The sequence below is a fragment of the Taudactylus pleione genome, unplaced genomic scaffold (assembly GCF_031769625.1).
Source record: "Taudactylus pleione unplaced genomic scaffold, aTauple2 ptg000390l, whole genome shotgun sequence".
Lineage (NCBI taxonomy): Eukaryota > Metazoa > Chordata > Amphibia > Anura > Myobatrachidae > Taudactylus > Taudactylus pleione.
In genome coordinates, this window is record NW_028284791.1 from 1,901,088 (window position 1) to 1,914,452 (window position 13,365).

The 13,365-nt window shown below is 48.1% G+C and overlaps 1 protein-coding gene across 1 annotated transcript; it reads right to left on the reverse strand.

Annotated features, from left to right (window-relative positions):
* Positions 1-12,177: 12,177 nt before the first annotated feature.
* LOC148507641 (odorant receptor 131-2-like) lies at positions 12,178-13,116 on the reverse strand. The gene has a single exon (XM_088445811.1). The coding sequence runs from the start codon at positions 13,114-13,116 to the stop codon at positions 12,178-12,180; it is 939 nt and encodes a 312-aa protein (XP_088301937.1).
* Between the last annotated feature and the right edge of the window lie 249 nt (positions 13,117-13,365).

The following is a 13,365-nucleotide window of genomic DNA, read 5'->3' on the forward strand; positions in this document are numbered from 1 at the left end:
TGCATCACTATGGAGGCACGTCCGCACATCTTCTCGCGGGAGCGCATCTCACGCTGTGCGTGCCATGATTCACCACGCCAGCGGCAACAATATAGCTGGGCATATCTGTATGATGTCATTATGATACCGCAGACTGTGCCATAATGGAGCCTGGGCTCAGGGTGGTATAAGGGGCCTTACCAGGCTGTGTCTGGTGATAGATGCAAGAGGAGAAGCAGCAAGACAAAGGATGGGAGCCGAGCATGTGCCTACAGGTGGTAAGTGCCTGCAGGTGGTAAGTGGTTACAGGTGGTAAGTACCTGCAGGTGGTAAGTGGTTACAGGTGGTAAGTGCCTGCAGGTGGTAAGTGGTTACAGGTGGTAAGTACCTGCAGGTGGTAAGTGGTTACAGGTGGTAAGTGCCTGCAGGTGGTAAGTGGTTACAGGTGGTAAGTGCCTGCAGTTGGTAAGTGCCTACAGGTGGTAAGTGCCTGCAGGTGGTAAGTGGTTACAGGTGGTAAGTGGTTACAGGTGGTAAGTGCCTGCAGGTGGTAAGTGGTTACAGGTGGTAAGTGGTTACAGGTGGTAAGTGCCTGCAGGTGGTAAGTGGTTACAGGTGGTAAGTGGTTACAGGTGGTAAGTGCCTAGAGGTGGTAAGTGGTTACAGGTGGTAAGTGCCTGCAGGTGGTGACTACAGGTGGTAAGTGCCTACAGGTGGTAAGTGCGTACAGGTGGTAAGTGGTTACAGGTGGTAAGTGCCTACAGGTGGTAAGTGACTACAGGTGGTGACTACAGGTGGTAAGTGCCTACAGGTGGTAAGTGCGTACAGGTGGTAAGTGTGTACAGGTGGTAAGTGCGTACAGGTGGTAAGTGCCCTTCAGGTGTTTAGTTTTACTAAGCAGATAACAAAAGTTTTCTATTATTTGTGTAAATAGAGACATAGAGGGATATGTAATAGATTCTGAGATAAGGGAACCATCAGCCAGGCGGCTTTACTTACTTTTTATTACCCTTGTATATGACACAGATCTCTTTGTATTGGATACAATTGTAACTACATAACTCTTCTGTATCCAATAATGAAGCTCATAAATATTGGACCTCATTCAAAGCCGCTCACAAAAAGCGAGCGCTCGCTCTGAATGAGGACGGCCGCTTTTTTTTAAAAGCCGGCCTCCCACAGCTTTTGCGATCGGCCAGGTGATGGTCGCGATGGTCGCTACCATCGTGCTTGCGACGAGACCCTTGTGGTAGGGTCTCATCTGCTGCAAGCCCCAGTGAGCTTTCGGCTCTAATAGAGCCGGAAGCTCACTACTGACATCACTGGTGATGTCAGTAGGGCCGCCCACAAACGGCAGGCGTTCCTTTTGTCCAGCCACCCCCCCAACCCCGCCTACACCCCATTTGTAGCGAGCCCTGAAGCGAGTGAATTTTTAACTCGCTACGGGACTTGCGCACGCGCATTGCGCACGCCGCCCGTGCGCAATGCACAAACATCGATCCGCTTGCGAGCTCATAGCGCTCGCAAGCGGGTCTGAATGAGACACATTGTCTGGGTGAAGACACATTGTCGTGCGCATGCACACTGGGCCACCATCGACCCGCTCGCGAGCGCACAGCGCTCGCGAGCGGGTCTGAATCAGGCCCTCTGCTCCACCCTTCACCAACAACCTCAGATACATAAGGAAAAATGCTTAAAATGAGGCAACAGCAAATACAGACATTTGTAAATAATAAAAAAATGTGTGTTCTCATTCTTGACTGATGGTATAATACTTCATGGTATAATGCTCAAACAAGAGTTTTCTACTCAAAGACACTGAAAATAGAAAATAACAGGCACAGTGGTATTGTAGGCTCCGTTCATTACATGGGTTATACTATTATAGGATTGAGTGATTTATATTGTTACCCTCTGCACTGACACATATCATGCTGACATCAGGGGGACCTCTGTGTGAGAAACTGGTGCGTGCCCCTACATTACCAGGGACAGTCTACTTATTGTTAAATACCTTTTAGGTTGCTGAAGGACTCGGGGCCTCATTCAGAGGCGGTCGTAGAATGCAAGCGGTCGCTCAGGAATTGGGCGGCCGCTTGCATCCTGACCGGCCGCCTCTGTTTTGGTCGTTAGGCTGTGGGTTTACACCCACAGCTCTAACGACCGCATCGGTAACATGGAAGTACATTGGAGCCACTGGCACATTTAAGGCCGGTCTGATCCTACCACTAAATTGCTAACTTTCCTGCACGCAGTGCGAGCTCAGGCTGTGTATGCCATCGCAGTGCCTAATTTATACACGCCCCTGCTACGGCGTTCAAACACACTGACACACCTGCATTTCTTCGACCACCCCCGTCCTCGCATCACCACCTCCAAACCGTACTTCCTGTCAATCACTCTGCGATGGTTCTGCATAGTCACTGCGATCACAGTCCCGATCGCAGTGGTGCCTTCACGCATGAGCACTGCGATGCATAAGCATGCACAGTGGCAAACAATCGACCGTCTGTGTGCGCTTAAGCAGTTGCGATCCTTGCTGAATCAGGCCCTAACTCACACACTATGCACCATTCAGAAGCTCTGATATAGAGGCAAATGTACTAAGCTCTGGAAAGTGATACATTGGAGAGTGATGAACTACCAGCCACTCAGCTCCTAACTGTCATTTTTCAAACACTGGGCCTGATTCAGACCCAGTCGATGGTGGCCCAGTGCTCACTCGCTCCGGGACTCACTACAAAAGGGGCGGCTGTCAATGTTGATCGACAGCCCGCCCCATTTTGTAGGCGTGGCAGGGGGGTGGCTTCACAAACGGAGGCGTTCCCATGTGAACACCTGCCGTTTGTGGGCGGCCCCACTTACATCACCAGTGATGTCAGTAGGAGAGCTTCCGGCTCTATTTCAGCCAGAAGCTGTCTGGGGATTGCGGCCACGAGACCCTACCACAAGGGTCTCGTCGCAAGCCCGATGGTCGTGATGGTCTTGACCATTGCGACCATCATCATGGCCGCTCGCTATAGCTGTGGGTGGTCACTCCTAAAAAAAACAGCGCCCGCCCTGATTCAGAGGGAGCGCTCGCTTTTTGCGAGCACTTCTGAATCAGGCCCACAGCCTGTAACATGACAGTTAGGAGCTAAGTGATTGGTAGGTTATCACTCTCCACATCTCTTTCCAGAGCTTAGTACATCTCCCCATTTGCTCATTCAGCTTAATGTTTACTCTTATCAGCTGGTCGTGAGTATGGAATTTAAAGGTAAAATTACAACTCTCATCGCACGCAGTAAGCTGCGTTTGCCGTCACAGTGGGTAATTTATGCACGCCCAAGTAACGGCGTTCAAACGGACTGGCACGTCTGCGTTTCTTTGACCACCCCCAAGTCACCTCCAAATGCTGAGGACTCGTCACTGTATCTGTGATGGCTTTCTTTCTGCATGCGTGATCGCAGGGCGGTCACAATGCCGTCTCATGCACGTGCACTGCAATGCATACACATGCGCTGTACGCACCATCGACTGATCTGCGTACACGGTTGCAATTGCGATCCGTGCTGAATCAGGCCCAGAGTACAATATTGCAAGTGACTGTGAACCTGGACAGACCATATTGCAATGCAAGGGGAGCAAATACATACATTTTATTTGCATGCAGGGTAAATACTGGCTGCTTTTGCATGTAGCCCACAAATGCTGGACAGTTTTATTGTCACACTGCAAATTTAGATTTCATTTCGGATACCCCCCTCCCAAATCTAAATGTTACTGCGCATTTTAAATCTGCCCCACCTGCAGTGCTGCGTGGTGTTACCAAGATTCACAGTTACTTACAATATCGTACTCAGGGCTGGATTCAGACCCACTCGCTAGATGCGTTCGCACGCAGCCGTCAGCTGCTAAATTATGCAAATCCTGCGATCGTACGGCAAGACATTAGTACGCCTACTATGTCTTAGCGTGCGACTGTGGTCTTTATTAAAGACGCCCACCAGCCAGTCATAAGATGCCCACTTTCCCTTAGTAACACGCGTCATCTCCAGGAAGTGTATGCAACTTTCAGTAACATCGAGTAACATCGGACCCATACGCAGCACTTGTGGCTGACCATACCCTACCGCAAGCACTGCGATCGCTGCAGTGTGTAATACAGCCAGGTGAGGTGTACTATGACGCTGCATCTAAAGTATGCATGCCCCAGCAACGGCGCTATAACGCTCAGGCACGCCTGCGTTCGCACCACCACACCCCCATTTTTATTGACCTTCCCCTGTCAACACCCACAAACGGCGCGTCCTGTCACTCATTCTAGCGAGCCGTGTGAATTGAACGTTCGATTGCTTCCCGATCACAGTGACTGGTTCGCGCACTGCGCCTTTTACGCATGCGCAGATGTTGTAAATCGGCCAGCACCGTGCAAACGCTGCCTAGCGAGCAGGTCTGAATCGGGCCCTGTATTCCCAAAGCTGAATCAGGCCCTTTGTTTGTACCAATTGTCCCTCCTTACTATGCCATGTTTTCTGTATGTCTTTTGTGTAGACTTTCTGTATGGTGAAGGGTTACACATTTCATGATGTCAGAGGACTTCCTGAGCGGTGGGACCTCCGGCATTTGTTCTCAGAGTGATTGCTATATGTACACTTTTGTATCTTGTATAACCTGATGAAAGAGCCCAAGTAGAGCATTCTGAAACGTTGATAGGATAACATTGGGTCCTGAGTGATTGGTCCATAGTCACCCGAGTGCCGCCCATCTGCTGTTATGGTTATGGATTCCGTTCCCCAGGTGGGAATCGGTAATTAAGGTAGGCACCGGTGCATTAGGGAGAAAGGGAGTGCCGGCTACAACATTCTGTCTAAATATAATTGTGTATATAAAAATTTATATATTCTTCATTATTTACTCATATCATACATTGGTTACATTATCACAATCAGGCAACTTTGCCTTTTGGGAATGAGACTAAGCAATTCTGCCTTGTCACCAACCTACACAGCTAATCTCCCCCCCTTATCTCTATACCCATATGGGTCTAAGGTCTCCCATCCTCACTGAAGATCTGCACCTGGCTCTGCTTTTGTAGGGTCGGAACCCAGCGCTCACCAACCATCATGTGGGACTTCCCCTGGTCCTGGGATCAGATGGCAGTCACCCACGTAGGGCATCTTAAGCCCTGAATTCACACAAATACGATGGGATAGCAGAACCAAAAAAAGGGTTTTATTAAAACATTTTATTACAAATCAATGTAGACATAGTAGCTGTAATATAGTCTTCTGTGTCTTAACATTGTTACCATTTTCAGCCAACCATACAGTAGGTGGTTACTTTACTCTAAGGGGGATATGTACTAAGGGCCTGATTCAGCAAGGATCGCGGTAGCAATCGCGCACGCAGTTCAGCTGTGAAAGTATGTTAATATGTGCAATCGCAAAGCTCTCTCACGGACAACATGCAGGCGCTCCCACTTCCCCTCTCGCACATCCGTAATACGTTGCAATACAGCCAAAACATCGGTAACATCGAAGTACACCGGAACCACTCGCACATTTATGGCAGGTCTGACCCTACCACTAAACTGCTAACTTTCCTGCACGCAGTGAGAGCTCAGGCTACATAAGGCATCGCAGTGCCGAATTTATGCAGGCCCCCTGTAACGGCGTTCAAATGCACTGACACACCTGCGTTTCTCTGAAACCACGTCACCCCCCCCAAACAGTTCTTCCTGTCAATCACTCTGCGATGGGTCTGCGTAGTCACTGCAATCACAGGGCCTAATTCAGACCCGCTCGCGAGCGCTGAGTGCTCGCAAGTGGGTCGATGTTAGCCCAGTGCGCATGCGCGAGACCCGGATAGCGACGCTAAGGGTCTCGCTACAAAGGGGACGTGCTGTCGATGGTGAGTGATAGCACGCCACCTTTGGTGGGCGTGCTGGGGGCGTGGCTGCCCAGACGGAGGCATTCCCATGGGAATGCCTACCGTCTGGGGCCGGCCCCACTGACATCACAAGTGATGTCAGTGGGAGTGCTCTCGGCTCTGATACCACAAGGGTCTCGTTGCAAGCCCGATGGTTGCGATGGTCTTGACCATCGCGACCATCTTTTTGGCCGCTCGCTATAGCTGTGGGTGGTCACCCACAGTTATGCGAGCGGCCAGGAGGCCACTCTAAAATTAGGAAGGACGGCCCTGATTCAGAGCGAGCGCTCTGTCAGAGCATCCGGCTCTGAATCAGGGCCACAGTCCCGATCACAGTGAGCCATTAGCACACACGCACTGCGATGCATATGCATGCGCAGTACACAACAATTGACCGTCTGCGGACGCTTTAGCAGTTGCAATCCTTGCTGAATCAGGCCCTACACCTAGGAGAGTGATAAAGTACCAACCATTCAGCTCCTGTCAGTTTGCAGTTTGAAAAATGTCAGTTGTGTTTGAAAAATGACAGTTAGGGGCTGATTGGTTGGTACTTTATTTTCAGCCACTTTATCTTAGTACATAGATCCCTAGATCACATGGAAACTAAAACACCACATTTACAGTAATACCATATTGGCTTAAATACTTAGGGGAGTATTCAATTTGGAGCAAAAAGTCTGGGCTTTTCACATGCCGGACTTTTCGCGCCACATCGGAGCTTTTGACTGGGATAAAGTATCCCCGTATTCAAATCCAGAAGCTGCGGAATCGGGACCCAGCAGAAAGGTAAGTATGGAAAAAATCGGGGAATTTTCGGGAAATCATCCAGGGACCCCCTAATGATGTCCTGGCATGTGGGATCACTATGGGTGCCCCCGTTTTGGTCTGCTGAAGGAAGTCGGGGTTTTTAATAGCCGCGGCAGGTGCATAAATGCGGCTTTTAGAAGAAGGGGTGAAGAATAGCATTTAGATTTTTTTTTTTTTTAAATAACTATTTCCATCAAATTTGGGGTACATGAAAATGGGTGCAAGCATTTTTTTAAGTCCCTAAAGTTATTTTTAAAAATTCTTCAAAAATGCACCTGCCGCTACCACCCGCAATGAAGAAAACACCTGCCGCATACTTGGGAACCCCTCTGGAATCTATTTAGCTACTTTAGGTTTTTGTCCCCCATATTTTTTATTTTACCCCAAAATTAAACTTAATTTTTTGGGGTGTCCCGATTTTTTTTTGTTACTTTGTTTGACATACATTACTTTTAGGGGTGCAGGCTATTTTTTTTATAAGCCTGCACCCTTAAACCCCTATTCTGCACCTTTTTTTTTCGCACCAGCAAAAAGTCTTTGAAATTGAATACGGGGATAATTAAAACAGGTGAAAATGATCGCCGATAACGGGTTTTTGCCTGAAATTGATTACTGCCCTTAATCAGATTGTTCCCAAGTGAGCTTATTCCAACTGCAAAATACACATTTCTGTCTTTACCTATTAATATAATTTTATTTGAATTGTCTTTTCCAGAATATTTGCGTCAACCATTCTTAAGTCATGTTGTAAATTTTGCTTTAGATTTAAATATATCATTAAAGTTATGTTTTATTGTTACAAACTTTGAAACTCCTACATCCACCTACAGTGATGCTCCCTTAACTTCTCCTCTTCAAATAACATTTGCCTTTTTTTTCTTTTCTGCATGTTTAAATGAAAAAGGTCTCTAGCCTATTTTGGGGATTTTTGTCTATTTGAAACCATTCATCCCCTTCATGCACCCCTTTGTCCCTTCTTCTACTTGGGGTACCAAAATACAGAGGCGCATACCGGTTTTGAGACTGTGAATGGCTGAATGCCACATGGGTGAGATCTCTTTCCATGTTGAACAGAGAAGAAGATTGAGAAGCTGAACTGAATTTCCCCTTTGGATATTGCATCACTGTTAGAAGCGAATAGGTTATCACACAAAAAGGTCTATGGGCCTAATTCAGACCCGCTCGCGATGGTGCCCAAGTGAACATGCGCACAATGGAGGGAGCTCCATCGTGCGCATGCGCGAGACCCGAATAACGACGGCCAAGCCGTCGTTATGGGTCTCGCACCAAAGGGGGCGTGCTGTTGATAGTGAGTGACAGCACGCCCCCTTTGGTGGGCGTGCCGGGGGCGTGGCTGCCCAGACGGAGGCGTTCCCATGGGAAAGCCTACCGTCTGGGTCCGGCCCCACTGACATCACTAGTGATGTCAGTGGGAGTGTTTTTGGCTCTGATAGAGCCAAAAGCACTCCCGGGCTTGCGGCAGCGAGACCCTACAACAGGGTCTCTTCGCTAGTCCGATGGTCCCGATGGTCTTGACCATCGCGACCATCTTTTTGGCCGCTCGCATAAGCTGTGGGTGGTCACCCACAGCTATGCGAGTGGCCAGGAGGCCGCACCATTTTCAGGTCGGACGGCCCTGATTCAGAGCGAGCGCTCTTGTCAGAGCGTCCGGCTCTGAATCAGGCCCTATATCCACGATATTTTCAAAATTAGTTCTTATTAGGGGAGGCCAGGCAACATTACACAAAATTGAACAGCAAAAAATAAAAGAGGAGTAGCTCTGATTTGTTGCTAAAAAGATGTTTCAGAAATTGATACTTGAGAATATTTAAAAAAAAAACGTTAAAAATTATAAATAAAATATATACCTACTGTATGACTGCAGGCATCCAATAATGCATACAAGAAGTGTAGTGCCTAATTCCCCTTTTCCACCAAAATCCCGGTTTTTACCCGGCATTTTCTGGGGTTGTGCCAGGCTTAGACCATGTTTCCACTGCACCCTCGGCCAGGGTTTTTCCCCATCACCTCCGTTTCCACTGAATCCGGGTAAGCCCAGCAAAACCTGTGGATGTCATTAAAAATGGCCTTTATTCAGGTCATTTTTAATAACATCCATATTTAATGAAATTTTTTAATGACATACTTTATTATTTCTTCTTATTATTAATTTTTTTATTATTATTATTTATTTCATTTAATTCTTATTATTTATTTTATTTATTTATAATTTATTTAATTATTATTATTTATTCATGTAATTTAATGACATTATTTATTCAGGCGTCTCCTCTGGTCTCTGGGTGATTACATCAGCAGCCAGCCCCCCGGAAGGACCAATCAGTCGGGTAAGTACTGTTTCCACTGCAGTGTTACCAGGTTTTACCCGCTAAAAACCATCCTCGATACCCAGGAAGAAATCCTGGGTCAGTATACCCAGGATTTTTTCCTTGGAGCCATTTCCACTGAGCTGAGTCCCGGCACGGGTAGACAATTAACCAGATTTTTTAGGCACTAGGTGGAGGGTTAGAGATAGGCACTAGGGAGTGGGTTAGGGTTAGGCACTAAGGGGGAGGGTTAACTTAAGGGTGTGGGAGGAAGTTAGGTTTAGGCAGTAGGGTGGAGGGTTAGGTTTAGGTTGTGGTTTAGGGTGTGGGAGGAAGTTAGGTTTAGGCACTAGGGGGAGGGTTAGGCTTAGGGTGTGGGAGGAAGTTAGGTTTAGGCACTAGGGGGAGGGTTAGGCTTAGGGTGTGGGAGGAAGTTAGGTTTAGGCACTAGGGGGAGGTTAGGTTTAGGTTGTGGTTTAGGGTGTGGGAGGAAGTTAGGTTTAGGCACTAGGGGGAGGTTAGGCTTAGGGTGTGGGAGGAAGTTAGGTTTAGGCACTAGGGGGAGGGTTAGGCTTAGGGTGTGGGAGGAAGTAAGGTTTAGGCACTAGGGGGAGGGTTAGGCTTAGGGTGGGGGAGGAAGTTAGGTTCAGGCACTAGGGGGAGGGTTAGGCTTACGGTGGGGGAGGAAGTTAGGTTTAGGCACTAGGGGGAGGGTTAGGCTTAGGGTGTGGGAGGAAGTAAGGTTTAGGCACTAGGGGGAGGTTAGGCTTAGGGTGTGGGAGGAAGTAAGGTTTAGGCACTAGGGGGAGGGTTAGGCTTAGGGTGTGGGAGGACGTTAGGTTTAGGCACTAGGGGGGGATTAGTCTTAGGGTGTGGGAGGAAGTTAGGTTTAGGCACTAGGGGGAGGTTAGGTTTAGGTTGTGGTTTAGGGTGTGGGAGGAAGTTAGGTTTAGGCACTAGGGGGGGATTAGGTTTAGGGTGTGGGAGGAAGTTAGGTTTAGGCACTAGGGGGAGGTTAGGTTTAGGGTGTGGGAGGAAGTTAGGTTTAGGCACTAGGGGGAGGATTAGGTTTAGGGTGTGGGAGGAAGTTAGGTTTAGGCACTAGGGGGAGGAATAAGCTTAGGGTGTGGGAGGAAGTTAGGTTTAGGCACTAGGAGGAGGGTTAGGCTTAGGGTGGGGGAGGAAGTTAGGTTTAGGCACTAGGGGGAGGGTTAGGCTTAGGGTGTGGGAGGAAGTAAGGTTTAGGCACTAGGGGGAGGGTTAGGCTTAGGGTGTGGGAGGAAGTAAGGTTTAGGCACTAGGGGGAGGGTTAGGCTTAGGGTGTGGGAGGAAGTTAGGTTTAGGCACTAGGGGGGGGATTAGGCTTAGGGTGTGGGAGGAAGTTAGGTTTAGGCACTAGGGGGGATTAGGCTTAGGGTGTGGGAGGAAGTTAGGTTTAGGCACTAGGGGGAGGTTAGGTTTAGGTTGTGGTTTAGGGTGTGGGAGGAAGTTAGGTTTAGGCACTAGGGGGGGATTAGGTTTAGGGTGTGGGAGGAATTTAGGTTTAGGCACTAGGGGGAGGTTAGGTTTAGGCACTAGGGGGAGGATTAGGCTTAGGGTGTGGGAGGAAGTTAGGTTTAGGCACTAGGGGGAGGGTTAGGCTTAGGGTGTGGGAGGAAGTTAGGTTTAGGCACTAGGGGGAGGGTTAGGCTTAGGGTGTGGGAGGAAGTTAGGTTTAGGCACTAAGGGGAGGGTTAGGTTTAGGGTGTGGGAGGAAGTTAGGTTTAGGCACTAGGGGGAGGTTAGGCTTAGGGTGTGGGAGGAAGTTAGGTTTAGGCACTAGGGGGAGGTTAGGTTTAGGGTGTGGGAGGAAGTTAGGTTTAGGCACTAGGGGGAGGTTAGGTTTCGGCAGCATAGAGAAAGGGTTAGGGATAGGGAGAGGGGATGCCAGAGTCCGGATTCTGACCCCCGGCATCCCGTACCAAACCCTGCCACATTGTGTGCTCAGATATAATTGTGAATACCCACCTGTTTTCAGAGTTAGTGCCCCCAACCATCTGCTTGTGAAAGCAGCCAACATCACTAGCATGCACAATGCCATTGCTCGTATAGAGGGTGCCATGTGCTCGCCTCACACCCTGAACATGTGATGTCATGATGTCACGATAAGGGGGCAGGGCCATCAGCACTAGGGGGAGAAGCTAAGCTTCCGGAGTGTCCTCAGGATGCTCTGGATGCCGAAGGTCACCCCAGGTGTCAGTCCAGGCATCCGCGATGCCAAATACAAGGGCCATTGGGCAGCATCTGTGTCGCCCAGTGGGCCCTGTGCCCTGGGTGGCGACATTGTTCACCCAGCCCTGAGCAAACATTTACACCACCATCTTTGCTAACATCTGAGTAACCCACATTTCCGTCTATATGACAATGACATTTCCATGACACTACTGCTAAGTGTGAGTGCTGCAACGCCGCCCAGTTACCCCCACCAGGCCATAAGTGGAGATGTGGCTGAGATGCCAACAACTATGAATAACCTGTAGTGGCACAAGGTTGTATTTACAGTCTCTGACAAATGCACAGTCACAGCATCAACCCGCAGAGCGGACTTGCGTGTAACTCAAGCCACGCTCCCAGCCTCAGTCATGATCCGGGCAGCCAATCACGCTTAGCAGAGCAGACCTTGGTCCTCCAGCGCGATAAGTAACCCGTCACCTTGTCAGTATCATTGGACATGGCAGCCATGAATCGCTCAGCTACCACGGTGATGACAGACAGCGACATTACAGTAATTACAGTAATTAGTATCAGAAATGCAGTGATAAAAATGACACTTTGCCCCAACTAACGTCATTATGATAAATCTGGCCTCCTATGAGATGAGAGAGGCTTCGGGTGATGTGACACTACAGCATTGAGAAATATTTATCCTCCATATTGTCAGATATCGCAGGCCGGAATGGTTATGCGAGTGGGAACCAAATTAAATTTTTTGCCGCAAGTCTTCTGCTAATAAACCATGAACCTGTGACGTATAATTGATATTCAAATATAAAATTGACCTAATTCTTCTAAACAAATCTTACAGATGGGACAAATCTCCACACATACTGTATATCATTAATCTCCTTTTATATATACTGTAAATCTTGAGATGTTTTTGAGAGTTCCAAAGTCCTTATGCTGCCACTAGAATAGGGATTGTCTTATGGCGTTTACAAAGCACTAATCTCTTTATGTATTTACCAAACACTTCATCTCTTATTCCATAAATTAAGGGACTAATGAACCGTGGAAGACACATGAAGAAGAAAAAGTTGATTAAGGGCAACATGTAGAGGTATTTGCGGAGGTACGCTTCTGTCAGGGTGTAGGTGAAAGCCGTCAGGCACAGCAGGAGCTGAAACACGTGGAGTATAATGGTTCTCCCAGCCTTGGAAGCAGAGGACTTTCCTAAGTCGACCTTCACAGCCACCAGCATGATCTTGATGTAGGTGAATACGATGATCAGCCCCACCAGGGAAAACGTGAAGACATAGGCAAAAGACCACAGGGTGCTTTGTACTTGGCTGATTATAAACGCGGATTTTCCACAAAGACAATAAAAGGAAAAAAAGTCTTGTTTCACCGAAAAGCACAAAATAATGAAATCTGCAAAATTAGGCATCAACCCGATTATCCAAATCGCTGCAATGGCCAAATACGATTTCTGTCTGGTGCAAAGCGCCCCGTGCCTTAGCGGGAAACAGATGGCAACGTACCGCTCCAGGCACATGACCGCCAGGTTGTACGGAGTCACCACCAATCCCGAAGAGGACACCGTGACCAGTATGTAGCAAACAGGAGCTGGGAAATAAATTAAATACGCTGACACCAAGAAGACGAAGAGTCCTAGTATGAGATACATGGTGTCACTGATGAGCATGTGGATAAATAGGATGTAGCGAGCTTCCTCCTGCATGTGAGAAGAGCTGAAGTAGACACTTAAGATTATCACCATGAAGAAGTTGAAAATGCAGAAACAGATCAGTATCAGGCTTAACAGGGCCAGGTAGATTGGGTCTGAGTGCAGAAAAGCAGCCTTCAGTGCAGTGGTAATCACCGTAGAATTCACCATAACTGAGCGCGCTGCAGCTGGATTTTAGTTTGTGAGACATAAAATAAAGAAACACAGTTTTTATAAGGGATTATTACACTGCACAAAGCAATTAGTATAAAGAGCAATTGATCATGCAAAACTGATTTATGTGATTGCACTTTGTACAACAATTATTTGTAAGGGGCGGTTTCAGAAAGGAGGGTGGCCCTGTGCTGGTTCTGTGTGGGCCCCTCCCCTGTGCAGGCTCTGTGTGGGCCCCTCCCCTGT